This window comes from Spathaspora passalidarum, assembly GCF_000223485.1.
Source record: "Spathaspora passalidarum NRRL Y-27907 unplaced genomic scaffold SPAPAscaffold_5, whole genome shotgun sequence".
In the NCBI taxonomy this organism is placed as follows: Eukaryota; Fungi; Ascomycota; class Pichiomycetes; order Serinales; family Debaryomycetaceae; genus Spathaspora; species Spathaspora passalidarum.
In genome coordinates, this window is record NW_006767429.1 from 609,491 (window position 1) to 637,122 (window position 27,632).

At 34.8% G+C, this 27,632-nt stretch overlaps 7 protein-coding genes across 7 annotated transcripts; 3 read left to right on the top strand and 4 right to left on the bottom strand. All coding sequences in view use genetic code 12, as the record gives it.

Moving 5' to 3' along the window:
* Positions 1-3,324: 3,324 nt before the first annotated feature.
* SPAPADRAFT_61999 (uncharacterized protein) lies at positions 3,325-4,561 on the bottom strand (the record flags this gene model as incomplete). The annotated part of the gene is made up of 1 exon (XM_007376152.1): positions 3,325-4,561. The coding sequence occupies one exon, from the start codon at positions 4,438-4,440 to the stop codon at positions 3,757-3,759; it is 684 nt and encodes a 227-aa protein (XP_007376214.1).
* A 4,222-nt stretch (positions 4,562-8,783) lies between these two features.
* Positions 8,784-10,760, top strand: SPAPADRAFT_140616 (uncharacterized protein; the record flags this gene model as incomplete). The annotated part of the gene is made up of 1 exon (XM_007376153.1): positions 8,784-10,760. The coding sequence occupies one exon, from the start codon at positions 8,784-8,786 to the stop codon at positions 10,758-10,760; it is 1,977 nt and encodes a 658-aa protein (XP_007376215.1).
* Positions 10,761-16,957: 6,197 nt separating this feature from the next.
* On the top strand, positions 16,958-17,647 carry SPAPADRAFT_62003 (uncharacterized protein; the record flags this gene model as incomplete). The annotated part of the gene is made up of 1 exon (XM_007376154.1): positions 16,958-17,647. The coding sequence occupies one exon, from the start codon at positions 16,958-16,960 to the stop codon at positions 17,645-17,647; it is 690 nt and encodes a 229-aa protein (XP_007376216.1).
* An 874-nt stretch (positions 17,648-18,521) lies between these two features.
* Positions 18,522-20,264, bottom strand: ALG8 (dolichyl-P-Glc:Glc1Man(9)GlcNAc(2)-PP-dolichol alpha-1,3-glucosyltransferase; the record flags this gene model as incomplete). Its single annotated transcript, XM_007376155.1, has 2 exons — positions 18,522-20,159; positions 20,181-20,264. 2 exons carry the CDS (start codon positions 20,262-20,264, stop codon positions 18,522-18,524), a joined length of 1,722 nt encoding a protein of 573 aa, XP_007376217.1.
* Positions 20,265-21,516: 1,252 nt separating this feature from the next.
* SPAPADRAFT_62004 (mitochondrial 37S ribosomal protein mS43) lies at positions 21,517-24,253 on the bottom strand (the record flags this gene model as incomplete). The annotated part of the gene is made up of 1 exon (XM_007376156.1): positions 21,517-24,253. The coding sequence occupies one exon, from the start codon at positions 24,233-24,235 to the stop codon at positions 23,138-23,140; it is 1,098 nt and encodes a 365-aa protein (XP_007376218.1).
* Positions 21,530-23,014, top strand: DBP5 (ATP-dependent RNA helicase; the record flags this gene model as incomplete). The annotated part of the gene is made up of 1 exon (XM_007376157.1): positions 21,530-23,014. The coding sequence occupies one exon, from the start codon at positions 21,530-21,532 to the stop codon at positions 23,012-23,014; it is 1,485 nt and encodes a 494-aa protein (XP_007376219.1).
* A 235-nt stretch (positions 24,254-24,488) lies between the features above and the next one.
* Positions 24,489-27,294, bottom strand: SPAPADRAFT_62006 (uncharacterized protein; the record flags this gene model as incomplete). Its single annotated transcript, XM_007376158.1, has 2 exons — positions 24,489-25,890; positions 26,765-27,294. Coding segments are annotated over 2 exons (1,369 nt in total), but the record flags the coding sequence as incomplete, so codon positions are not given.
* Positions 27,295-27,632: the final 338 nt, after the last annotated feature.

A 27,632-nucleotide genomic window follows, 5' to 3' on the forward strand; every position in this document is an offset into this window, starting at 1 on the left:
TGCAACTTTCACTGTATATAGCTCTATTTTTGTACTATTATATTTTAGCTGGTTTCCCCGCTAGTGAGGGTTCCAGACAAATATTAAAGTGTCTTGCTTCATCTATCATTTTACAGATTGCTTGATATCCGATATTACCTTGTGTGCAAAACCTTGCTATGGAACTAGAATCCGATATCAAAAGAGTACAAAGAGCTATCACTGTATCACGGTGCATCTCTATTGATACTTCTTATTAAATTTACAAAAGATGCGGAACTGGATACCGCTGTTAAAATAGTACAAAAGCGTCAAACTAATTACTTAATGGTTTAACGAGCATTTCCGTTATTTGAAATTTGCCATCCATATTCAAGTATATCGGAGACATGCACCGGGTGTAAAACCGCGGAAATCTGGAAAAACTATGATATCTAAGTCCATATCAGACATTTTTTTTTTTCTGTTTATAATGACTAAAACTCTAATTCCGCAAAAAAATACGGATTAAAAATCCGAAACAAAAACAATGGTCAATGGGAATGGGCGAGCCGCGGATATATGGAAAGACACACTTCCATTTAATTGGTTTTTAGTAGTGTTCTGCCACTTTATAGATTCCATTTAGTCATAAATTGTGGATTCCCGGGATTTGACTAAATTTTTAAGTTTAGATGAGAGTTTCATGTGATGGTTTTGTTTCAGGATCGAAAAGATCACAAACTCAAACTGTAAAAATCGCCTAATCACTCTGACACATTTACGAAAGGAGAACACATCAACCTTCTCAATACAAATGACATAGTGTTGACAACTTTGCTTCAAAGGCGGACATGCATACATATTTGCTATATTTACATATACAACCGAATGATATGCTCATTTATTTTTTGGTTGTAAATTACAAAGCCGAATCATACCATCATTTCCACGTCAGGTACAACCATGGAATAATAATTTTTATGCAATGGATCTTGGCTCACTCCCCACCTGTTTCCCCGAGTTTACGCCTAAAAAATAATTTGAATGTGCTGGGGGAAATACCACAAAAAAAACTGTAAATCTTTTTTCTAATGATGGTTGATGTGTAGCAACAACAAAAAATAAATGTCTGATTTTTAAATGATGTATCGCGGAAAAAAAGGCACGTAAAAAATGCCTTGTGGAGATTACATACTTTAACTTGTGGGGGATTGGGGAGATGATGACGACCAGGTAGTATTGGGGGATGAAATTTTTGGGGGAGATCAGTTTCATGTAGCATTCTTCCGATTTGGTTCTCTTCTCAAGGCAATGACATGACATTATACAACAATATTTTGTATCTATCATCAGATCTGGATCATCAGTTAAGTCATGCTATTCAAATCCGACTACCCCGATTTGTGTTGATGCTTTGCTGGAAAAGATGGATGATGATGACTACCCGCCTCAATATTTTCCCCCACGCGTAGACCGTCCGATCTTGGCTGTGACTTATCTAAGAAAAATGTAAATAAACTAAAAAAAAAAATGTCACAAGTCGCCCGACTATAAGGCAAAGGGAAAATCTTTTGATGATCATGGATTTATTTTTTTGTTAGTCACCCCCGGAAATATGCGCGGAGTGTTTAATTTTGACGTGCTGTCTACTTTAGGTTATAGCTTACGAACTTTGTAGGTAGAGTGCACTTCTTTGAAATTGAAATGCAAATTATGTAACAATGACCCCCAGCTTATCCAAGCTTGAATCAATTGATATATTTGCAAGAATGTAACATGATAAACTTTTAGTTTGTCTGTTTACAGTCTGGGGTTAAGGAAAAAAAAAAAGATAATTCGTCAGCCCAAAAACATATTTTCTGTTCATGCAAGTGAATTTTAAGTTTAAGTTTTTCCTTATTTTTTATTACTTTTGTGTCTGCAGAAGTAGTATCATTGCAAAAAAATAATAATTAGCAAAGCACCAAAGTAAGCTAGTTTGCATTTAGTGGAAATAGGAGCGACTACCGAAATTTAGTCCTACAATGCCGTACCTAGTAGTGTTTATCAAGCAGACTTTTTCCCAAGAAAAGTGATCTTTTCCCAAAAAAACTGTAAACCTTGATAGGAAAAGATCAACTCCTCAATGTAGTAGCCATAACGTAAGTCCGCGTCAATAGGTGGATTTTTTCCAGAATTGGAACATTTCCCTTCAAGCGAGAAGTTTCTCCACTTCCATCAAATTGCAGTAAATAATTGTTGCGAACAATAGAAATTCGAAATTTCTCGCCACGATTTCCAAATATGGCTTCAATAAGAACTCGATCTGGGATGGAAGGTCGAAAAGGTTTTAGTTTCAAATATTTTTGAATCGAAGGCAAAGATTACTTAACGACGGTTTGAGGAACAACTTGGACAAACAATGCTTGTTTAAGCCTTGTGTTTGTTCAAGTTTTTTTGCTTGTATTTGCAGTAATTTTGGAATCTTCCGAGAAGCTCGAGCCAGAATAAAATCTTGGGGAAGCTTGTAACTAGTAAAAGCTTGTTATTTGTTTGAAACCTTGGCTCTTGCCCAAAATCACACGCACATTTGAGCATTATGTAAAATGTTCAACTGCAAAAACGAATGCTTATTCAATATTCGGAATTAATGTGGGAATACCCTTTTCAAAATTACAGTTTTTTTTTTATCTCAAATATCACCACGAGGCTCTGATCACTATTTCTCGCATGGGACTTTTTCCTAATCAAAAACCCCCCAATCGCGTATGCTATTAAATCTCGAAGTCGAGTTATTCCCAAATAGGCTTATCAGAGAGTTACGTTATTAAAATTTCCATTTTGGCGTGAATAGCCTTACTATAAGTGGCAATGTTCGCGGTATTCCGGGTACGAGGAAGGATTTCCTGAATAGGAAGGATTTCGCAAAAAATAAAAAAATGCGGGGGACAGTATTGGAATACTATGGCAATGCAAAAATAGGTTACGACGGGGTGATATGTCTTTAGTAATTGATCGCAAAAAGTATATTCTTTCGTAGTAATATTAGCTCTAAGCAATAATTATTAACTCAGTCTAGCAAATCACAAGCTAATGAATCCCACATAAAAAAAATAGCAATAAGTCTTGGCCTTCAATTGCTGGACCTGCTTAAATTAAAGATCGATTCATTTTTCTATGAAATCTCCAGTTTTATCATATGGCATTTGTCAAAAAAAAAAAGTCGTAACATTTTGTTAAATAGATCTTTTGCCGTGCAAAAATGCGACCGCGGGAAAGTTCCAGCGAGCAATAGAACAGTTTCACATTTTTTGGGTTTTCTCCGCGTCCGCCCGAGGTGTCCAGCAAAATTTTTCTTTTGGCCGCAAATAAAAAAAATTTAACCTAAATGGGGGCAAGGTGACAAAAAAAAAAAATCAAGCATATACGTTAAAACCTCGTAAGTTAATGAAGGGCCATGTAGATGCATTCAAAATTGTCACATTCATTTTATTTGTAATGTCTACAATTAGTGTGATAATAAATGAATAATAAACCTTTTTAATCTATGTAATTGTATATGATTGTATAGAATAAAACTATAAAATTGACCCTTTTTGTATAAAATGTTTAAAATGACCATGACCGCAATAGAAGTAAAACGTTCCTTTTTAGTAAAAACGAAGTGCCAGAAACCTAATTAACTTTTTGATTTAGTCTAGTAATATGCAATGATAGGCCCTTCCACAGTTACAATTTTTATAAACCAGCTATAAAAAAAACTGTGTCCAGGTGCTAATGTCCTTTGTTGTAGATGAAGTAAAATATGCAAAGTAATCACAAACAATCATGATCCAAGAAATCATAATCAACAGAGATACCGTTGATGATTTCTCTAGTGTTGACAATATAGTTGAATGAAACTTTCTTCTTTTGATTAACATTGTTGTCCAATAAAGATTCTGAACTTGTCTTCTTCAAGATAGGCTTCAAGTTCCAGTTATAATCTTTATCTTCTTCTTCATCGTAGTAGGAAGAACTTGTGGAAACGGTGGAATTCTTACGTAGTATTTCTTCATCACTGTAACAAGATTCAACTGAAGTGTCAGACATAAAAGAAGAAACAGACATATTGTCTTCACATGAGTATAATGTAATGTTTTGTTCTTGTCCGTGCTCTTGCTTTTCTTCATCATCTGATTCAATCTTTGGTCCAAATAACCAAGTTACATCTGAATTCTTATCCCAGTTAATCATAAAGGGATTAATTTCAGGTAACTTTTGGAAATTCTTGTATAATCTTCTCCAACAAATGTTGGATAATCTTTCGTACAAGAACATGTTATCAACTTTATATTCTCTGTTGTTGTTCATATATTTTATGAACTTTATTAAGTTGGTATTGTCATGTAAATAATGTGTGGTATTTTCTTGAGGCACGTATGCCAAATAATCTATATTTTGTTCAATCGTGGGTATCTGAGTAGATGGCCCAACTACTATATCGTCGTAATAGTACATTGGTATAAGAATTTTGTATGAATAGGTGTTTGAATAATAAATATAAGTTGGTGTAATAAAAACAGGAATATGACTTGGGCTTTAGGAATTAAACTTGGGACAAGTTGCAAGATTTATATATTTGGCATTTGGGGGAAGCAAAAAAAAAAACGAGAAATAATAATAGAAATAATAATTTTTTTTTATTATTTGAGGCTTGGTGGTGGTAGTAGCTTGACGAGGGGAGGAGATGTGTAATTTATTTTTTTGCCTTTTCTTTTTATGGCGGAAATAAAATTCTATTATGCATATGTGTAACCTGTAAATATTTTGTATATTTTTCCTTTTTTCATTTTTCCTTTTTCCCTTTTTTTTTTTTGGGTGACAATTGTTATGGTGTAGTAAAATATCACCAGACAGACATTTTTTTTGTTACTTTAAATTTTTAATGTCTGACTCATTTCTTTTCCCATTTTGTTCTTATTCCCGGTATTTGATTTTTTTGCATTTATATTATTATGTTCGGGAGAACACTGCAAATTTCACACTTGAAATATTCATATCGTAATCCCGGTGTTCCATCTTATTGTATTGAACGATAAAACTATTGTTGTTGATCGTCTAGAATAATCTATCTAATGGAAATGTTGCAATTGCAAATTTGGGGGTTTTTTTTATCAGTTTCATCTGGCCAGTTTATTCTCAAATAAATGGTACGAGATTATATCTATTATTAGAAAAGTGTAATGCGTTGTGATTGTGATCAACTTTATGCTGTTTAAAATGTATATACTTACGATTAGTAGTAATGATCCTGTGCTGTCATGTCCCTCGGTTACTCAGCTGTCAGTCAATGAAGTCAAATTTAGTGCAAGTGTTGCAATCAATAGTATGAGCCCAGAAAAAGATTACAATAATTGTCACTATAAAAAAAAATGTGACACATCTAAGTTCTGGATTTCGTAAATGGGTGCGAATTTATATACAGAGATTTGCATATACTTACAGAAGGCTGGTGCCCAAGAATACAACTATCATGATCAAATGATGTCTAAGAAATTTTTACCTTCTGATGGTATCACTAAGTTTTTCTATCATTGCAACTTCGTAGCAACCAGTAAATGCCAAGTGAAAGAGGTATTGGTCATTGCGGCAAATGCTCTGTTGTTTTTTATTGTAATACTGTAGCAGAAGTCACAATATCATCAATAAACTAATATCTGCTTGTACTTGACAATCAGCCACCTCTCAATGAATTTATTCATCAGCGGTATTTCAGATTTGGTCAATCAACTGATTATCTCACAGTTGGTTGTTTCCCCACAGTTACATTCCTTGAAAATCATTTACACTAATTCCGTAAATGGAAATCCTCAGTTCATACGCAAAAAATTCAAAGATATAACAGGTACATACAGCATAATTAGCCTTACGTCATTTATATTGATTCTACCTTCATATTCAGTGGAGTTTCTAGCATTAACGTACAGTCGTAACTAAATAAAAGAAAATCACTATCTTTTTTTTTATGTGCATGAATCGCGACCAAAACATTCGCTGATTTTTTTGCCTAGGCAGGTCATGACGCGGATTCATCTATAACATGATAGCAAAGTATTGACTTTAGTGTTATTGCTTGAATCATGCCTTATTGCACCGTATTAAAGTTAATTGGTGAAATTTATTAGTTGGACGGATCTTAATTTGCCTCAATAAGTTTAACTATGATAGCTGTCATGGTAAATTAGAATTCTGTAACATTTCATATTTCTCGGAAATGTGTATCACGGGATAGTGTTTCATTTTTTTAGTTAATCATGCGCCGGATAAACTACGAATGTATAAACCGCCTCATAAATGTAAATCAACTTTAAAAAAAAAAGTGTCGGACTAAATTTAATCATTTAACCAGTAGTATCAATGTAGGAATATGTAATTCCTTACCCCGGAGTTACATTAGTAATGCGAATGATTGAATCATGATAGGTTGGTCTTTTCTTGCGGCACCGTCAATTGCGAGTAGAAAAACGCCGAATCAATGAACAAAAAATATTGAAGAGAAAAAATATCCATTCACTACATCAAGCGAGTAGACCCGTAACACCCGTATAGCTCCATGTGATGCCAACCATCGAATGAGGTGATATGTATTTATTACACCTACTTGGAATAGTAGTAGAGATGTTTCATGATACATATGCTATTACAGTTTTTCTAGTACCTAGGTTAATGCTACCTCACGTTATATATGAAAATTCCAGCTGGTTATGAGATTATTATTTTTATCTAATACAATAAAAGACACAAAATTATTTTCTAAGATTTCAATTATATATCCTGTTGTTGCATAAAAATATTAGTTGAAAGTATGTACCTTCCTTTGTGTTCTCGGAAAAACTAAGATAATTTCCTGAAATCTAGAATAATTGTTTTTGCGAGAAGAAATTAATCTTGGGAAAAAAGTGTATCTTCGGTATACTCGGTGAAATACATGTTACGAATTAGACTATCCATCAACAATAGGTTCAATAACTTGCAATTAAAACCCTTGTCTGTGTGATGACGTGAGGCGTCAAATTTCATATTTTAGCGTCTCGCAGCGAGATCCAAACTAAAGCCCCACAATAATTAATTATCTCGACCCTGGTCTGATTATAAAACATAACATAACCTTTTGTGAAAGTTCTCGTTTGTGTTTCCTTTACCCTAACTCCTTGACTCCCCTCTTTCTTGGGTATCTCTCTTTTACTTTCAAAGACGTTTCAAATGTGGGGAAGTAAATTGGTTTCTACCTTCTCGCGCACAAAAAACTTTTTTTTTTTAGTACCAATTGCAACTATTCATAGGTACCAAAAAATAATATCTTCACAAAGGAAAAAAGAAATTTTTCCAGATTTCCATGCCCATCACTTAAGAAGCTTTGTGCATCAGACACTTTTTTTTTCTTTGTGATTGTCTTTGTCCCTTGACTGTCTTCATTTTTCCATAAATTTTAGATGGAAGCCTCTCTCCCTTTGTAACATAATTCCACCCACCCCGCAATTCAATAATTCATTCAGGTCTCACCTGATTTCAATTTATCGGTAACGATTTCATTAAGAGAATATGCCGATAAACTATTACATCACAGACACTTTTTATAAAATAGAACATCAGTTGCAACACCTATGAAAGGCTTTACATTTACAGGTTACTCGGATATGTCTAATGGAATAACTTTGGTTATAATACACGAAGCGAGGTTCGTGGTTGTGGATTCTTCAGCGTCACCAAATCGTATCTTTGCAAGTCATCCTCGCGGAATTTTTGCGTTAGCGGTCACGTCATTGACCTTTTTTTTTGGTTCGGAAAATTATCCCTATCGGGTTTTTATCGTTTGTGGAAATCATCATCCGATGGTTCAACATTTGCTCAGTCACCATTTTGTAGATCAAGTGGTTTTGACATTTTTAGTATCCTCGGTATCCATTTTCTTTCTATAATACGATTTGTATGCTAGTAAGTCCTTCGGAATAGTTTTAATTCTATACAATTGTGCCGACATGGCACAAACATAACCACACTAACTATTCGGTTTCTGGGGGGGTTGTATATTCCATTTATCTTCTATTATCACATTTAGCCGTGCATCTATCCATCTGACTATTTAACCCTCTCATCCGCTTCAAGTGGACATCTTTTGGTGCTTAAGGTCATGCTGATTTTGCATTTAATGGTAGCGCATGGGCATTTTCGCGCAACCACATTCCGCGCGACCCTGGTCAACTTTCAGATCAGAGGTTTTTTTTTCCGTTTGCCGATCCGACAAGTTTATACGAATGCATGACCCCTAGTACATAAATAGTTTTTCGCCAGAACAAAATGGAAGATCCGGTACCTTAAATGATGATTGCTTTCGGGGAAGACGTGGGGAATTGACAGCTACTGTTATCTTTTGGCTATCCGTGCATATGCGCTAATGTACTATTTTCCACAAGCGAAAACTAAACGGATTCGTTCCGAACCGTCCGTGACTACGAATTGATCGACAGCGGATTCAGTTACGATTTTGGCGGGGAGATGCTTTCGATGGAATAGATCTATTTTTTTTTTACATCCTCGGTATTATATACTGATCATTTTGTTGTATTTAGTCCAGCTTTAGTTGAAGCTAACATTGTGGCTCTGTTAATGTCACGGAATTGCGAAAAAGATTTGTTGCATTTTTTTCGTGCCAATGGTGTCAATATTTTTTTTCTTTGTAATGGAAAGGCTCCAACATTTCATTTTGTTTCTTTTGGTTACGCCATAGTTAATTCCAGTTGTCAGTGAGAGATTTCACTGCATACAAAGATCCATAGATTCATAGACGCCACTCCTTTGTCATGTCACTACCTAACAATAATTCCTTTTCCGCAACACCACCTCCAATCAGACTGACCACCCCTACTATATCATTACGATCTGCGGCATCAAATTCCAACATGCCAACTGCCGGTAGCCCCTCACAAAGTTACGATGAGCAGATATCGAATTTAAATAGTGTTTATTCCACTGTTGATTTCAAAACTATTGGTAAACATTTGGTTAACCCTGAGGACAGTTTGAAATTACAAGGTGGCGATGTCGCTAGAAGGTTATACCATCAGATGGAAAATACACCTGCGGGGGTAACATTTGTTGGCGACGAAAATGGAGGTGCTAAGAAACGGACAAGAAGTTCGTCATTTTCGACATACTTGGAGGAAACAAGACGGGGATCAACTGCAAGTGATATAAATGTCCCTGGTGGATTTAGACGCGAGTTTCTTATTAATCAGTCAATAAAGAAAAATCAAACCCCTCCAAACTTTTTAACCAGAAATTTTATCGAATTTCTTAGTATTTATGGACATTTTGCTGGTGAAGATTTCACCGATGATGACGAGGATGAAACAGATAACCTACTGGATGCATCCTATGAGGATGTGTTTGACGAAGAGTCTAGTTTATTGGGACGAGAAAGACGCGGGGGTGCAGGTTATGGTATTCATCAAATTCCAAAACCTAAATCAAAGGTAGTGAAAGCACAAGCACATGGTACAGCATCAATAGGGAAAGCATTCTTTCTTGTATTCAAATCATTGGTGGGTTCGGGGGTATTATTTTTACCACGAGCTTTCTACAATGGTGGGTTACTTTTTTCAATCATTACATTGTCATTATTCGGATTAATAACATTTTTCTGTTATATGATATTGATAGATTCAAAGAATCACCTTAAATTAACTTCGTTTGGGGAATTGGGATACAAAACTTATGGGAAACCATTGAAATTTTGCATTTTAATTTCAATTATTATGAGTCAAGTTGGGTTTGTTGCAACTTATATTTTATTCACCGCTGAAAATTTGATTTCATTTATTAAACAATATATTGTTGATACACCACCATGGATAAGTCATGCAAATATTGTTATTGCGCAATGTATAATTATGATTCCTTTGGTGTTGATTAGAAACCTTACTAAATTATCATTTGTTTCTGTTGTCTCCTCAATATTTATAATTGTTGGATTAATAATTATATTTTGGTATTCGGGATTAAATTTGTACATCAATGGTATTGGACCAAATATTACAAATTTCAACTCAACAAGTTGGACTATGTTGATTGGGGTAGCTGTGACTTCATTTGAAGGTATTGGTTTAATATTACCTATAGAATCTTCAATGAAACAGCCAGAAAAGTTTCCTATGGTATTATCTACAAGTATGGCGGTTATAACTGTTGTATTTGTGGCAATTGGTACTGTGGGGTATCTTTCATTTGGAGAAAAAATAAAGTCGATTATTATCTTGAATTTACCACAAAATAGTATTGCAGTTCAATCCATTTTAATATTGTATTCAATTGCAGTATTTTTAACCGCACCTTTACAATTATTCCCAGCCATAAAAATTGGAGAATCATTGATTTTCAGGCATAAGGGGAAAGTGGTGTCTCATCATAGTAGCAGTACCACAAGAAGAACGGAAGAAGAAGAAGAAGAAGGCAAATTGTATCACCATTCCGGGAAGTATAACCCTCAAGTTAAATGGTTAAAGAATTTATTCCGGTCAATAGCAGTGGCTACAATTTGTACATTGGCATATCTCAACTCTAATAACATTGACAAATTCGTATCATTCAATGGTTGTTTTGCATGCATACCATTGGTTTATATTTACCCACCATTGATCCATTTAAAGACAATAAAAGCAAGACTAGCAGTAAACAAGACTTTATTTAATTGGCTGGTTATTGTGTTTGATTACTTGTTAATTACCGTTGGGATTATTTTGGTAGTTTACTCAACCTACCAAATAATCTTTTTAAATTAGACATAGAATATTAATTTATTAATTACATAACACAACTGTTGGCTATTGTTTGTCCATCCCCTCTTTTTCCTTTTGATCTCCACTTGGAATATGCGAGCAGCTAAATTGTGTCGCGTTTTTTCCAACTGTCTCAATCTCTCTTGCACCTTCACCTATACCCGAGAATTCCATACCAAAACTTAAAAGAAGGTTGAGCCCGTTTTCCAGAATACTATCACCTGTTCTCTGCACATACAAACATTCCCAACAACAACATCCGCACATTGCACGTGAACACTTACTTTTGTGTGATTTACTCAATAGGCTCATTCACTTTGGATTATAAGCCTTTTATTTTACAACAAAACCATGAGTTGTCAAGTTCATTTACTACCTTCTTACCCTTATCGTTTATTACCCTAAAATTTTCTAAAATTATACTAATATTTGTCATTAGTATCTACTCCCTCCCCCCTCCTCCAAAACTTCACTAGAGCAACTACAACCGGGATTCAATTTTTTCCGCTTCAATTTTTAAACTTTTATATAATCCAGTACTTACAACGCGGTTGCCAAATCAATCACACCTAGAATATATTATTACTATTGCATGTTGTTATCTTGATCTATCCAAATGTCCAAGAACAACAAGAGGAAACTAGAAGAAGGTGATAAATCAAATCACGAGAATAGCAATCACAGTGACGACAGCCAAAATCACGACTCAAAATCAACAACAAAGAAAAGATTGAGTTGTCAACGATGTCGATCTCGTAAAGTTAAATGTGATTTTGAAACACCTTGTCATAACTGTGTCAAGGCTGGAGTTGATTGTGTTCAAACCACTGATGATATGAGAAAGAAACGACCTCCCGCAACTTATGTAAGCAAGCTAGAAGCTAAGATTGAACTGCTTACTAAGTTTATCCAACAATTTAAACAATCGGATTCTATTGAATCTAAGACTGACTTAGTCAATCATACTGATTTCGAACAACTTATGAATAAGGAACTATTGGAAAATAAAGTTAACTCATCTGGTTCATCACCAAGTGCAGTAGACGCACACCATCATGATGAAGACGAAGATCGAGCATTCTATGGTCCTACTTCAGTCTACAACGATGCATTAACCACAGGAAATTCAAAATTGTCGAAGAAAGATAGGGATAATTCGCATACAATTAACAAAATGAATAAAGATCCAGATATTTTAAACTGTGTTAAACTATTCTTTACCTGGCAGTATCCTGATCACAACATGTTTATCTTTAGAGAAGCTTTCCTTATTGATTTCTTTAATCCCAAACCCAACAATTTATATTGTTCACAAAAATTGATCCTCAGTATATGTGCTCTTGGAGCAAGAATGTCCGATGATGACAGAATATACAACAAATCAAAACAATATTATCGCGAAGCAAAAAGTCTTTTGTTGAACCAATTAAGTCAACCTTCAATTACATCCTTGCAAAGTTTTATGTTGTTGGCATTTTATGATATTTGCAGCGGTTTAAATTCTAGTGGTTGGATGTTATCTGGAAATGCCATGAGAATGGGATTTGACTTGGGGTTCCAATTAAATCCTCAGGTTTGGTTTGTTGAATCAAGTAAAAAATTGAGTAACTTAGATGTTGATATTAGATCAAGAATCTATTGGGGTTGTTTTATGGCTGATCATTTTATAAGTTTGTTATTAGGTAGGCCAGCAGTGTTGAAAATTTCCGATGCTTCCATATCCGAAACTAATGATTTACCTGATTTAGAATGGATTGATGATTTTACATATGAAGGTTATGTTAAACAACAAGTTAAGGGGTTCCATTCCCCTTCACCGCAAGTTAAAGTATCTTATATTTCTGATCCGTTAAGAAAAATCATTAACCTCATCAGTATTTCCGATAATATGCTTAATGATATTTTTTCAAAATCTGAACAAGATGAATCCAATTCGGAAGATTTGGATTTAATTTCTCGTTGGCAGAAATTAATTGAATATAATGCCCAGATTATGAAATGGAAAATGAGTTTACCTGACGATTTACAATGGAACCGAGAAAAATTAAAAGCTACTGGTGAAAATCCAACCTATTCTTGTATTAGATATTATTACTATATCCTTTTGTTATGTCTTAATCGACCATTTGTGGGTATAGAAACTGATAAACTTCCAAAAGACCACTATTTGTCCCCATTATCCATTTGTTCCAATGCAATCGATGACCTATACGAATCAATTAAAAAATTCCAATCAGTACATGGATATAGAAGAGTTTCGATATTCATTGTATATTCTTCAATTTTGTCTATTTCAATCATTTTGTTAACCAACACAAGTAAACAATTAGTCAATGAAAAGAAAGATAGATTACAATTTTTCATGGGAGTGTTATATGGCTGCTCTAAAACTTGGAAATTGGCTGAAAAATCGTACAATTTAATTAAAGAAAAATTAAGGGATCGTTATGAAACTGGGGAATTGCAAGATACTGAAAAACAGAATGCATTTACGAAAAAACAACCTAAAGCGCCCAAGCAAACAAAGCTTAAACCAGTAAATATTGGCGCCTCTATTAAGTCTGACTTACAAGCATCACAAACTTCTCCACCATCTCAGTCTACAAAAATATCAACAGTAAGATCAACATTTACTCCACCTACTGCTAATAAACAACAACCCCAACCACAAAGATCACAATATCCTTCTCAATATTTGGGCACTCCTCCTACCGGTGCTCCAGCAGCTTCAACGGGTACCTCAACCTCTGTAAGCACTGCAGCAAACACGGCCCAAATAAGCCCATCACCGATGTCTAGTACAAGTTCAATGAACCAATCATCGATAGTTGAATCAAATACAAATGTGTTGTTTGATAAAAATTTAGATTTTCTTGGTGGTCCTCCAGTGTTGATGACTTCAGATTTGTTCAATGAAGATTGGGAAGCTTTGTTTCCTGATTATATTTTCAACTCCAAGAATTGATAGAATATTTTAAAAGTACTGTATTATTTCTTAATAGATTGTTTTATGTATATAACAAATCCAATAAGTTTGGATCTTTGATAAAATCGAATGCAATGTACGTAGGTAGATAAACAAAAGACCATATGCACGGTAATTTCTCCAATTAGAGGAAAAGCTAAAAGATGTTACAAAATTATGTCAACCCAAATTGGTAGCCCCAAAAAAATCCCGTTACAAAATGTTCTAAACTTTCAAACAGGCACTACAATCGGTTCAGAATTCCTTCTTAATCATATCAACTAATTCATATGGTAAAAACTAATAGCAATGTGCGAGAGAGAGAAAAAAAAATATGATTCCGCCCAGGATCGAACTGGGGACGTTCTGCGTGTTAAGCAGATGCCATAACCAACTAGACCACGGAACCAATTTTTTGAAATTTGTTAGAGGAATGAACTCTTTAAGTCTTGCACATGAACCTTTGGATCTGTGTGAAGTTAAAGATGGAAACGTGTAAAGTAATCACACAGGATCTCGGGTTTCCCTTTCACCTTGTTCACCTAATACGAATGACATCTTTCCCCACTTATGGAATTGGGATAATGTAGATTTGGTGACGTATCGGAGCCTTATGCAGAGGAATGTAACATTATGCAGAATCATACCTTACACCTCAATGATATTGCAGATACGTGACGAATAAAGTATTAGAGTGTCATTAACTCGCAAGGTGGTTAGGAAGGCTATGGATGTGAGGCAAGACGAGAAAAAGAATATTTAAATGGTTGGATTTTCCCAGAAAGTCACTTTGGATTTGTAGAAGTGTAACTGAACTGAACTTAACTTGACTTAACTTAGTTTTAGTTTACGAATAGATAAGAGAGAGACTCGTCGTAATTCTTTTACATTATTTCGTATTATAAACTATACATATATCAAGGACCTATAGGAGAATCTAATAAAATTTTGTTCTATAATTGGGTTCTTTTGGGAACAATGTTTATACTTCTCTTTCTGACTAAAGCTAAGTTAAAGAATATATAAAAACTATATAATTTCTTCAGCAGATTGACTCCTATTTATACCAATTTCATCAATCTTCTGAACCAATAAACTTCAAATAATTTCACGAATATTGGTATCCAATAATCGTGCACCAATACTTGGAGTTTAGTTTCATTTCGGGCCTAGGACCTAATTCCATATCAACCCCACAGACCTATTTCATATCAATTGTTTCACAAAACCAACTTAGTCAATACAGATCGAAGGTCTGATATTGAACAAATTTGTTCTATATCAGGTCAATCCTGATATGAAGATAGTTAATTAGAGAAATGTTAAGGTGTTTCATATGATTATTATGGTCTGATGTTGTTAAGGTTGTTATGGAGATCCAGGTACACGAGAAAGAAGTTGTAATGGTAACCATAGGAGATGAGCAGAGACGAGTTCCGTAGTAGGTTAAGAATGAAATTGAGATACAAGAGCAATCATAACTTAGAAGTCGGATGTTTCTAAAATTCCAGAAAAGAGGACTATAAATACTTGGGAATCTTGGTAACTTCAAACTTGAAAATATATAATCTTTATCTAGTAATAAAAATAGACTCACAGAAGTAACCAGAAAATAGAACAAAATTTTGTTCTAAAATTAGGTCCTTTTTGGGAATAATGTTATACTTTATTTTCTGGCTAAAGCTAAAACTACTTTTTAATAAAAACTACAAAATGTCTTCAGCAGATTGACTCCTATTTATACCAATCTCGTCAATCTTCTGAACCCATAAAACTTCAATTAATTCCACGAGTATTAGTAAGCGATAAACGTGGTTCATTAATTAGACCTCGATTCATATCGGGCCAAGGTCCTCGAGGCGCGAGCATGCGTTGGGGCGAGGTCATCGCTCTTCCTGTCCGCCAGTCTAGACCCTGGAATCTATTACAGTTAATTAATCAGCTTTTCACAAAACCGACTGATTCAATACAGACCAAAGGTTTGATATTGAACATGAGTGTTCTCTAATCTGAGTCTGTAGGGAATAACAGATTAACTATGAGCCAATTACTTAACATGTAACAATATCAATTGGTTCAATCCTAAACTAAAGGAAACTAGACTCCGGAACAATGTATACAAACTAGAAAATAAGTTTCTGCAAATTTCCCTATTCTTTAAGAAAATCCCGTCATTCCTTGAAACTAGGGATACTTAGCCCCTTAAACCAATAAGGCCATGTATCCTTACAAGAATAGAATACTTCAGTCTCTTTGTCATTATTCAGTCACAAGCAAGCACGTCATATTTCAAAGCTCCAAACCAATACATTTCATTATGAACAATGATGCATAAAGGCGTACTCTATCCCGTAAGACGAGAGATAACTAAAACAATCCAATAATTCAAACTATAATATTAACTAATGTAAAACAATCTCACTTATTAAACCAAACTTAGAGTCATTCCACTGACTCGACTCTGTTCTATTATTAGGTTACTTCTATGTGATTTTTATTTCTAACTAAAGATAGAAAATACATAATTTTCAAGTTGAAGTTACCAAGATTCCCCAGTATTTATAGTTCTACTTTCTGGAATCTTTGAAACATACATATTCTAAGTTAATATTTTATTTTGTATGGTAATTTCATCTCTTACCTCGACATTGGAATCCTTATTGTTCACATTCCTTGATTCCCAGTCGAAACCCTCTTTCTTGCCCATGGGTTACTCTCATAACCCTGGAAATATCAAACCATAATATCAATATGACACACCATAGAGATTTATTTAATTAACAATTTTTTATATCAGACCTTTGGACTGTATAGAATTAGTTGGTTTGGTGCTAATTGTTATAAATTAATATGGTCGGATGTTATTGCGGTGACGCAAGGGTTTCCATGGTGATTCATGCGCTAGTTATTTGGTTGAATAGGAAATTGTGCAAATTGTGAATTTAGGATTCCCAAACTGGTTAAGAAAAATGTGCTCGTAGGTTGCTAGATAATAACCGAGAAATCGGATGTTTCAAAGATTCCAGAAAGTAGAACTATAAATACTTGCGAATTTTTGAAACTTTAAATTGCAAATTATATAGGAAAGAACTAGTTTTTTTTTGTTTTTTTTAACTGTGAATAAACATTGTTTTCTACTAAGGACCTAATTATACAACATTTGGAAGTGTTAAAAAATCTATAGTTTGGTTGTTTATTTGCCCCTCGAACCACCAATACTGTTATTTTGTTAAAAATGAGTACTGTTACTTCACCTGAGACTCCTGTTGCTGCTGCTGCTGCTGGTGGTGGTTTCCCCACCCAACTGATGAGGGAAGAGGAAGCATTAAATCGGGCCAATCATCTTGATAGTGATACCTTGGAAGGTTCATGTCAAAACTTTGCTAAACAACCCAAGAACGACTTGTTGGGTCCCATATTAGTATTCAAATTGGCTACAAAATTACTCGAGCTTAGACAAACCCTGTCCGTTGCTAAGTATGCTTCTGAATTTACTGGTTATAGTTCATATCTCCTGGATGGATTTTTTTCTGATACGGTGTTAAAAAATTCATTCTATAGAGGATTAAAGGTGTATGTCAGATGTTTGGTTTTCAGTGAGGTGTTTGACCCAGATTGTAGTCTTCATCAATTGATTACTAAATCCCTATTAGTTGATTATGCTATTTTCGATGATCGCTCTTTTGATGATAATTTTTGCGGTATGCTGAGTAGAACTCAATGGTCCTCCGAACCTGTTGCCATGGAAATTGACACTATTTCTGTTGGAAGGTTATCCAAGGCGGAGAGAGATTTTTTGAGAAACAACAATGGTTGTTTCCGTTGTACGAAGTTGGGCCATAAACGTTATGATTGTCCATTGGAGAACAAGCATATTGGTGGTTCTGCAACCCATAGAAGACGTGCTAATCAAAAGAAAAACTAAATAAGCTTAATTCTGGGAGATGTTAAACCAATCAACTCGGTTGCCGGTACTGCGTACGTACAAGTTCGTTGCTTCTAAGTCGTTGAATCGGAGCTAGCTTTTCTGAGTACATTTAGGAATTTTCTAGTGAATTTGGTAGAAGCTGCTGCTAGATCTCATGAAATTAGTGATACATTGGGTTATTACGAAGTTTATGTTCGGTGTCACTTGGGTCGGTTGTCACCCTAATCACGTATTTGAACTTCCTATTTCCTGGTTTTATAATCGTAAAGCTTTGGCAAACACCTTAATTGCTAATGCTATTGACTTCCTGGCGATAAATTCAAAAATTAAGTGTTGGTTGTTGTTCGATGAAGGCTGGGGCTTTGATTTAATGGGGAGATAATGTTTTATATAAGACCTTTGGATTGTATAGAACAGTGAGAGTTCTTTTTTGTATTTTATTACTTCTGGTTAATATTTCAACACATGTGACTCATAGTCGTAGTTTCCGAAATTGAAATTTTCGTTTAGGTGATAACACATGCTTAATGTTGCTACGTGCCACCATTATCTGTTGTACACTCCCTGTACCTTGATTAGTCTGGATTAAATTATAAATTTATCTCTGTAAAATCTCTTATTAGCTTATGGAAATAGAAGGTATAGTTTAATAATATAAATTATTTTCGGATCGTTGGCACCCAAATGGAAATGGTTGCAAATTTGCTACAACAACGGTAGCTACATAATTGCCAATAAAGATATTGAATAGCTGAAAGAATAAAACAGTAGCTGTAATGCATATTCCTACTCAAGAAAATGTGGGTTTATAAGTATATCCTACAAGATGGTAATAACTTGCTTTCATTATTTGTTTAGTTTTATATACAGATTATACATCATCGCCACTCCAAATAGATTCATCGACAAAGTATAACCAATAAAACCCGTTCCAACTACTGATAATTCCAACACCACAGTAGACACTGTAAATCATTAAATTAAGGAACTTGAAATTTTGTAGTATCGTATATCTTGTTTCCAATAAGTCAAGCAAACTTGTAAATGTCACAACAACAATAAATCCAAGAATATATCCGTTTATTACTCTATCCAAAATGATACCGCCTCCTCCGTATGCTTCAAACTTCTTAGGAATAGGTACTACTTTTCTCAAGTTGAAATAGAATATGATGTACCACAACAATGTGTACAACACTTTCACGAGCCATTCATTACTGGTGTAAATCAATGGGAATAGTGAACCATATCCACAGGCAACAAGTAGACTATATGGAGCAAGTAATTTTCGGTCTCTAGCTACTAATAATGTCATTGGGAAGATAACAATCAAGATTGCCTTTTCGTGTACGTGCCAACCAAACAAAAATGAGGCGTATCCACATAATGTCAATGCACCTATAAATCTTCTATAGTTTGGTTGGACAAATAAAGGTATAAGTGACATTATTTGGTAAAAAAACGTTAAAAGGAAAGTTAATTTTGGTGTAATGGTTGGAAGAATAAAGAATTCAATGTCACCAACAATACCACGAGTAGATGATTTCAATAACTCGTCATTTTCTAATAATTCAGGAACAAATTGAAATAGTCTTTGCAAAGGATATCTGGAGATTGGTATTCTCTTGTAAATTTGTATTAAAAACCTGTCAGCAAAGGAATATATTGCCCATACATTAGGAGCCCAGTATGCATGTGTAAGACCTCTACTAAATGGAAACAATCTGGATATCAAATTTGGACCCACTCCATAATATATGAATGGTAAGAAAGCTATTGTGAATACTGCAATTACAACAGATCCTAATTTCAAAAGATTTCCCCATTGAACAAAACTAATAAGATTAACGAATACATTTCTTTTCTTATTATAGTTCAATTTCAAGCAATATGCTCTAAGGAGAAAGACAAAAACAGCAGGTGCTAAGTATAAGTATATATGCTTAAAGCATAATAATACCGAAAACCAAAACCCGCACATTAAATAACGCTTTAATCTGGCACAATTGAGACAAAGTAATAAAATTCCATACATCATTCCATTGTATTGAAAATGCATATGATCAATTATAAGCAATCCTGGTGATAATGCTAGACTTCCCACTGCTACGTATGTTCTTCTTTTAGCTGGGAAATTTGGACTACTATCAATCATCCATTGAAGGGCATAAAACAAAACCAATTCACTGACAATGACTGTAAGCCTTTGAAAATAAACTGTGGGTAACCCATATTGACCTTTTTCGACTATGTCTAAACATCCATCCCTTTTAACGAAATCAGGAACCATTTGTGATAAAAACCATTCAAAATAAGCAAAAAAGGGTGGATAGTCTAAGGTCCATTGGGAAGTGTTTTCAACATACCATTTGGAAATAGGCAAGTTATGCGTTATAGCTAACCAATTTCGATGAACATCAAAGTCTGTGGAGTGATAACCAACCACTAATAGTGCCTTAAGAGTGAACGAAACAATCCAAATATTCTTGAGCGAATATGTCGACTCTCTCTTTTGGCTTATTGGTTGAACCTCTGGAAGTGGATCAGTCGTAGATAACTCTGGCTCCTTTGCGAACTTTAAGTTCAGAACAGAGGTGACCTTTGGTTTGGCCATTGGGAATAATCAAAATGCAGACAATTGAAGTAAACAACTTCAATTCAAGTTTTGGACAATCACAATATTTTTTTGGTGTTCGCGCAGGTAGACACATCACCGAAAATTAATCTTGGTGGGAAGACAATAATTTCATAGGCAAATTACATGAAATGTAAGAATGAAATTATCCACTATAACTCTTGGATTAGAAAAATCATACTTAATAGCATTTCAATTTTTTTTTTGGAATATGTAGAATGGTTTTCGTGTAGTATTAGTAAAAGGGTGATTCATGTATACTAACGTAACGGTCCTTATAACTATAATGATTATGAAGTATTCCCCACTACATTTAAATTTCAATCTAGAAGCAATTAAGTAATTAAGCAATTTTTGGGGTTACCTTTTTGAATTTTCATCTTTCATGTAGTTTTTCAAATAGTGCTTTGAATTGAACAAAATAAATGCAAGACTTGCAGTACTTTTTTTTTTGCAACCTTTTTATGCACTAGTGTTCTCACAAATTCTACGCCAAATTCTGTAGTCACATTTTGTGAGATTCGGGATCCAGAATTTATTCGAACTTGGAATATATATATATGTATAGAACTTATTGAAATTCTTCCAACTGTTCAGTTTAAGTCGAATACATATATTAAAAAAAAGAAGAAGAAAACAGTGATGGCATGGCCTTTAATAAGTTGCAAATAATCGTATTAATTATATCTCTGAGAATTACCTTATATATGTAAGTATATGCTGTAATAATTACATTTATTTGATCAACTTAAATATTATAATTGTTCAGTCTTTCCCTTTCCCCTTTGTTGAGCAAATTGATATCTTGCAATTTTTTACCAAAATTTTGCATAATTCAATAAACGTAAAAATATGGTTAAATTAGATAAGTGATATTTCTAATAGATTATAATTGACACTAGCTTACAATTTATGTATTTTAGATAAGGGTTGCTCCAATATTGATAAAATTATTAACCAAAAAAAAACTAAAAAGTTGATTTTGCCACTACGGTTATTTTAAATTTGAAAATCCAAAAAATAAATTAGGCCTGGCTAGCTCAATGGCTAGAGCGTTTGACTTTTAAGATCATTAGAACTTAAGGGGTATCAAAAGGTTGCGGGTTCGACCCCCGCGTCGGGCTTTCTTTTTTTTTATGAAAATTATTCACGCATAAAATTTGGTCTTCGAAAATTTTTTAGTTGTGTAAATAATGAACTGTCAACTTGAAGTTCCTTTCTTTTTTAATACATCTAACAAAGCCATGTCCAACGAAAAAGAAAAGAGGGTCGATGCTGATGCATCTGAATTGCTTGCTAGTCTTTCCATAGATGGAGCCAAGAAAGAAACCTCTACCAAGGAAGAAACTAAGAAAGCAACTGATGATGACAAGGCTGAAACAACCGACAAAAAGGTCGAAACTGAAAAAGAGAAACCAAAGAAGGAGGAAGAAGTAAAGATAGAAGATAAAGAAGAGAGTCCCAAAGAGTCCAATTTAATCAAGTCAAGCTATGAAGTCAAAGTTAAGTTGGCTGATTTACAAGCCGATCCTAATTCACCGTTGTATTCAGTTAAGTCATTTGAAGAATTAGGATTGTCTCCTGAGTTATTGAAAGGTTTATATGCAATGAAATTCAACAAGCCTTCCAAGATTCAAGAAAAGGCATTGCCATTGTTACTTTCCAATCCACCTGAAAACATGATTGGCCAATCTCAATCAGGTACCGGTAAAACCGGTGCATTTTCTTTAACCATGTTGTCTCGTGTTGATGAGTCCATTCCAGCAACTCAATGTATTTGTTTGGGACCAACCAGAGAATTAGCTAGACAAACATTGGAAGTTATCACCACAATGGGTAAATTCACCAAAATCACATCCCAATTGGTTGTTCCAGATTCTCTTGAAAGAGGGAAGGCAACTAACGCACATATTCTTGTTGGTACTCCTGGTATTGTTATTGATTTAATGAGAAGAAAGCTTATCAACACTTCCAAAGTCAAAGTATTTGTTTTAGATGAAGCTGATAATATGTTGGAAGCCCAAGGATTAGGTGATCAATGTCTTAGAGTTAAGAAGCAGTTGCCTAAATCATGTCAATTAGTTTTGTTTTCTGCTACTTTCCCAGATGAAGTCCGTGCATACGCTGAGAAATTTGTTCCTAATGCTAATTCCTTGGAATTGAAACATGAAGAATTAAATGTTGAAGGTATTAAACAGTTATATATGGATTGTTCCAGTGAAGAGCACAAGTTTCAGGTTTTGTGTGAGTTATACGGATTATTAACCATTGGATCTTCGATTATTTTCGTTGAAAGAAAAGCTACTGCTGATAAATTGTATATGAAGATGAAACAAGAAGGACACACGGTTTCTGTTTTACATGGTGGTTTAGAAAATGAATCCAGAGATAAATTAATTGATGACTTCCGTGAAGGTAGATCTAAAGTGTTGATCACCACTAATGTTTTGGCAAGAGGTATTGATATTGCGTCAGTTTCTATGGTTGTTAACTACGATTTACCAACCGATAAGAACGGCCAAGCTGACCCATCAACTTACTTGCACAGAATTGGAAGAACAGGTAGATTTGGTAGAGTTGGTGTCTCCATCTCTTTTGTACATGACAAGAGATCTTATGATATTTTGATGAAGATTAGAAACTATTTCGGTGGTATTGAAATGACTAGAGTTCCAACCGATGACTGGGACGAAGTTGAAAAGATTGTCAAGAAAGTCATAAAGAACTAGAGACACTACATGTTTATATAGGTTATAAAGAGCAGTTTATAAATCCTTTTACTGAAATAGAAAATTGTAATAGTATACGCGATGGGGTGTTTATTTTTTCTATTTACAAGTGAGTCGAGTGTATTAGAAGTTAGAAATAGCTTGTTTAGTTCTAGGTGGCAATCTTCTAGAGACAATTGACCAATCGATACATTCCCACAAGTTTTCCAAATATTTTTGCTTACCATAGACCCCATAATCAAGTAAGTAGTTTCTAGGGGAAGCATCAATAGCAAGGGCAGGAACAAACTTCTTGTCATGGAAAGCATGACCGTATTCAGCATCCTCTACAGAGCCTAACGATAATGGGTCAGAGGAGTCTTTAGATTCTTCCTTTTGTTGTTCTTCAGTCACTTCTTCTTGTTCTTCACTTTGTTCTTCCTCTTGTTCCATTTCTAATTGTTCTTGTGGTTTTTCTTCTCCTTTATTTTCAGCTTCTTTGTCTGACAAATATTTCTTGAATCTGCCCATTTGTCCAGATCTGTCGTCACCGTCGATGACACCTCCGTTATAAGTATTTACAAGGGCTAAGTTGTGGTAGAGGCCCTTATCTTCGTCGCTAAGGTAAGTTTTGCTCATGCTACTTTCAGCAACAAGCCAAACAACACCATCACCTTTAATTCCCATTGCTGAGTTAATTAACAAGTTTCTGAATTCTTGAACTGATCCAAAAGAATGCTCGATCCAACTAACTAACTCAGGATCCATGTTGGTTTCAATATCTTGATCACTAGGAGTTTCAAAAATCAGTTCACGATTGCTTTCTTGAATAGGAGATTCTTTACCTTCGGCCAATGTTGCAGGCTTGAGGGCGTCAAAGAAGAATTCCAAGCTATGTAAATGACTAGCATTCTTATTAATTTGGTACAAATTAGCGTTGTTCATGGTCTTGCTAATGATATGAGATAAGTCACCACGGAAATGCAAATCACCAGTAACTTGAGAAGCCTCCAAATTACGATTTAATTCATCAACTAAATGCTGTCCTCTTTCAAAGTACAATTCATTAATAGCTTTGTTAGAAAACAATCCTTCAAAAGGAGTATTGGCTTCCTTGATGGTTTCAAGGATTTTGTTTTCTGGTAATTCAAAGGTGGACAACAAACGACTTGAATTCAATAACTTAGTTGAAAGTCTTGGAACTACCCTTTTGGTGTTTGCTCTGCTCGCTATCCTGAACATATTGTCTCTCTTTGTTGCAATTTAACCTTTATACGTATATATTTCTGATTGAAAAATTTTATTCACCATTCAATTTTTTTGCTCCAAAAAAAAATAAAATCAATCACGTGATTTATATCTTTTGAATAAACTGGAACTACTTCATTACTAGGGCAACTACAAGGATCCCTCCTCCCCCTTGTTCAATGCCGTAAATTCCGAGCAACACGACCTAGATGAAGCGACAAAAAACGAGGTTATTCTACATTTAAAGCAACTAATAAAAAGCAATTACACTAACGAGTACACATAACTATAACTAAACAAACAAAGGTTTAAGAGTATTCTTAATTTCCTTTTCCTATCATTTCTTGTCTGGTTTTGGAAACCATTCCCTCTTCAACCTCCCCGAACCGCATGAACCATCTGCGCAAAGCTTAGATGGTTGTATAAATATTTCTTTGGCTATTTCCCAATGATGAAAATCAACCTTTCCTTAATTCCAATAAAGTCAGTATTTTGTACCTTATCTCAATTTTTTTTCTTCTTTCAATTTGACTCAATAAAGGATGATTTAAGCTGGGTACTTTAAACTTTCCAAGGAGGTTACCTTAAGCTGCCCAAAATATCAGCCTTGTCGACTAAAATCTTTTCCTAATTCACTGGTTCAACCCTTTTTCCTTAATCTTTGTACCAAGGATTTCTTTCTATTCAAACCACTCATTTGTTGTTCAGCTTCTTGTGCAGCTTTCTTTGGAGCAGGGGCTCCATCCACAAAAGTAGTTGATCCCAATCCAGCAGTAGTAGATCCATGAATAGGTTGAGCTTTAAGGTTCGAGTCAAAGTTAATGACAGATGGGTTTTGTTTTGCAGTGTAAATAGTTGACGATGGATCATCATGGACACGATTAGTCTTTAATCCAGCTGTCACTGGGCCATCATCTGACAAGCGACCAGTTCTCATAGTAGCGCCAGGTCGTCTAAATGTAGCATCATCACGGTCTGCATTATAGTTACCAAAGGCCAAATCCATTTGCTCATTTTTGTCAATGTTACCACCAGAACCTCCTATATAGTTATTTGGACCATCTACTGGGAAAGCCATCACTGGGGCAGCCTTGACATTCTTATTTCTGTGAGGAGCACATGCATCAAATGGACCATCATGATGGAATCCACCACCGAAGAATGCAGTGACATCCAATTTATCAATTGTGTCTAAATTCTTTGCCTTTACTGGTTCTGGAGTCTTTTTTGAAGGGGATTTCTTCCTGGATAATGATGAGCTAGCCTTAAGTGTACGAGATGATGGAGGTTGAGATTCTGGTTTTGCATCTTTTCTAGAATGGTGATGGGAACGGTGGCCCCTGGAACGTTCACGTCCATGGCCATTGGAATCAGAATGGGAACGGTGTGGTCTTGATGGAGGTGCTAAGTTGTTATCGTTAGATGAGCTCAGGGCCTTTTCTCTTCTGTATTCTCTTCTTGCAGCTTCACGACCAGCAGCTTCTTCATATGAAGGTGGTGGCAACAGGTCTGCTGGTGGTTTTGGAGGGCGTGCTGGTGGAGTATTACCACTACTGCCGCGTCTTGGTGGAGCAGGAGGTTCACGACGGTGAACGTACGAATCTGGCTCATTCAATGCCGAAGCAAACGGATTATTAGATTGCATTGTTCTATAGGTTTATTTCGTTAGTATCACGTAGTTTATCCAATGTCTATAGCCTTTCGTTAACAAAGATATCAATGAGGGTTGAATTTGAAACTGAAAAGAAACATAGCCAACAAAATTATTTTTTTGTAAAAAAGAGCAAGTCCGATAAACAAAAAAAAACTGATGCGGAATCCTGACGAACCACCACGACACCGAATGTTCCATAACTTTGTCGTTTCACATTTCTATTAATTGCTTACCATTCTAGGCTCGGTTTTTTTTTGTTGTTTAACTAGGGGATCAATGAATTTGTAGCTAGTTCAGGTGTGGACCACCGACAAGGCTAGTGCTTATGATTCTAAGCCGATGACAAAAAAAATCTAACGACATATTTTCTAAGGAACAAAATACCCCTCTTTGAAACCAAATCCAAATGTAAACACAAAAATTGATTATAGGTCAATTACGACAATATTATAAGATTAGTAGATTTTTTTTTTCAAGCTCGCTAGTTTCACAGGTTAATGGCCAAGATACTTACCAAGGAGTGTAGATTTCTTGGATCCTATATCCTACTAAGAAAACATTCCACACTGAAATATGTCGCAAATGCGCCAATTTCTGTTTGGTTGCGTATTCAATTTAGATGTAGAACCTCCAAATCCCGTCAAGTCGACCCCGGACATTCTCTTCCGCGAACTCTTCCAATCACTCAATTTGCGATTACTTCCCTTATCTATTTTTGTACAATGTTTCTAACTGGATGCGGCCACACTTTTTTTTTGGTAAGAAGGAGTATGCTTTTCTTTCCTGGTTACTGCCCCACTAATACAATTGTTTAAATAGATGATAACGAAAGACATATAAAAAACCTAAAATAAAAAGTTAATACATACCTGTTAGAATAGTGAATACTTGTATCACTATCTGCTCTTGTTGCTCTTGGGAATTGTGGTGGTCTAGGAGTTCCAGAAGTACTATTATTATGTGAAGTTAACGGGGTACCACCATTTGATTGATAAACATTTAATATATCATCATCTCTATTAATTGGAGCTTCATCTTCTTCTTCATCACTTGAAAGTGCCAACAAATCTTTATTCTTTTGAATCCAATTTTCAAAAGTAATTGAAGATTGTCCAAGTGAAGACTTCAGAGGAGAGCGGTTCTTGTTAGAATTGGATAGCAGTGAGCCACTATTCTGTGGTTGTACTGATCGTTGATCAATTTGATTTCTGAATGGGTTATTTGATGAAAACCTACGCAAAGAATCTGCGGAAGCGTAAGAATGATTTGGCTGTTGATACATTTGGTTGATATCTAGTTCAGGTCACTCTATAAATGTAATAATTCATCCAATATTTGATCGAGACAATTGCTTTTATATTTGCTTTGTTTCTTGTCACTATATGAATACTCTATCAATAGAAACCAAGGGGGGGTGTATGATGATTAATTCAGAGTTTTTTTTTTGACAACACGAAAAACAGTGGTAGAAAAAGTTTTTTTTTTTCCCAATCCAACAATTTTTTTTTTTGATTTACGTGTAGCAAGAAAAAGGACACCAAGAAAAATAAATAGAACTAAATCAATATTCTTTTAAAGTTGACAACCAGTTTCTCCTTTGTGTAAAACTACTCCGATCTCTTTTGTATTTGCGTAGTGACAATTAAATGTGAATTTCCAGAATTACAAAACAGAACAGCTTAGAATTTGTACATACACACACTGAATGTGACAGAAACACACAATTGTCTGTCAGTT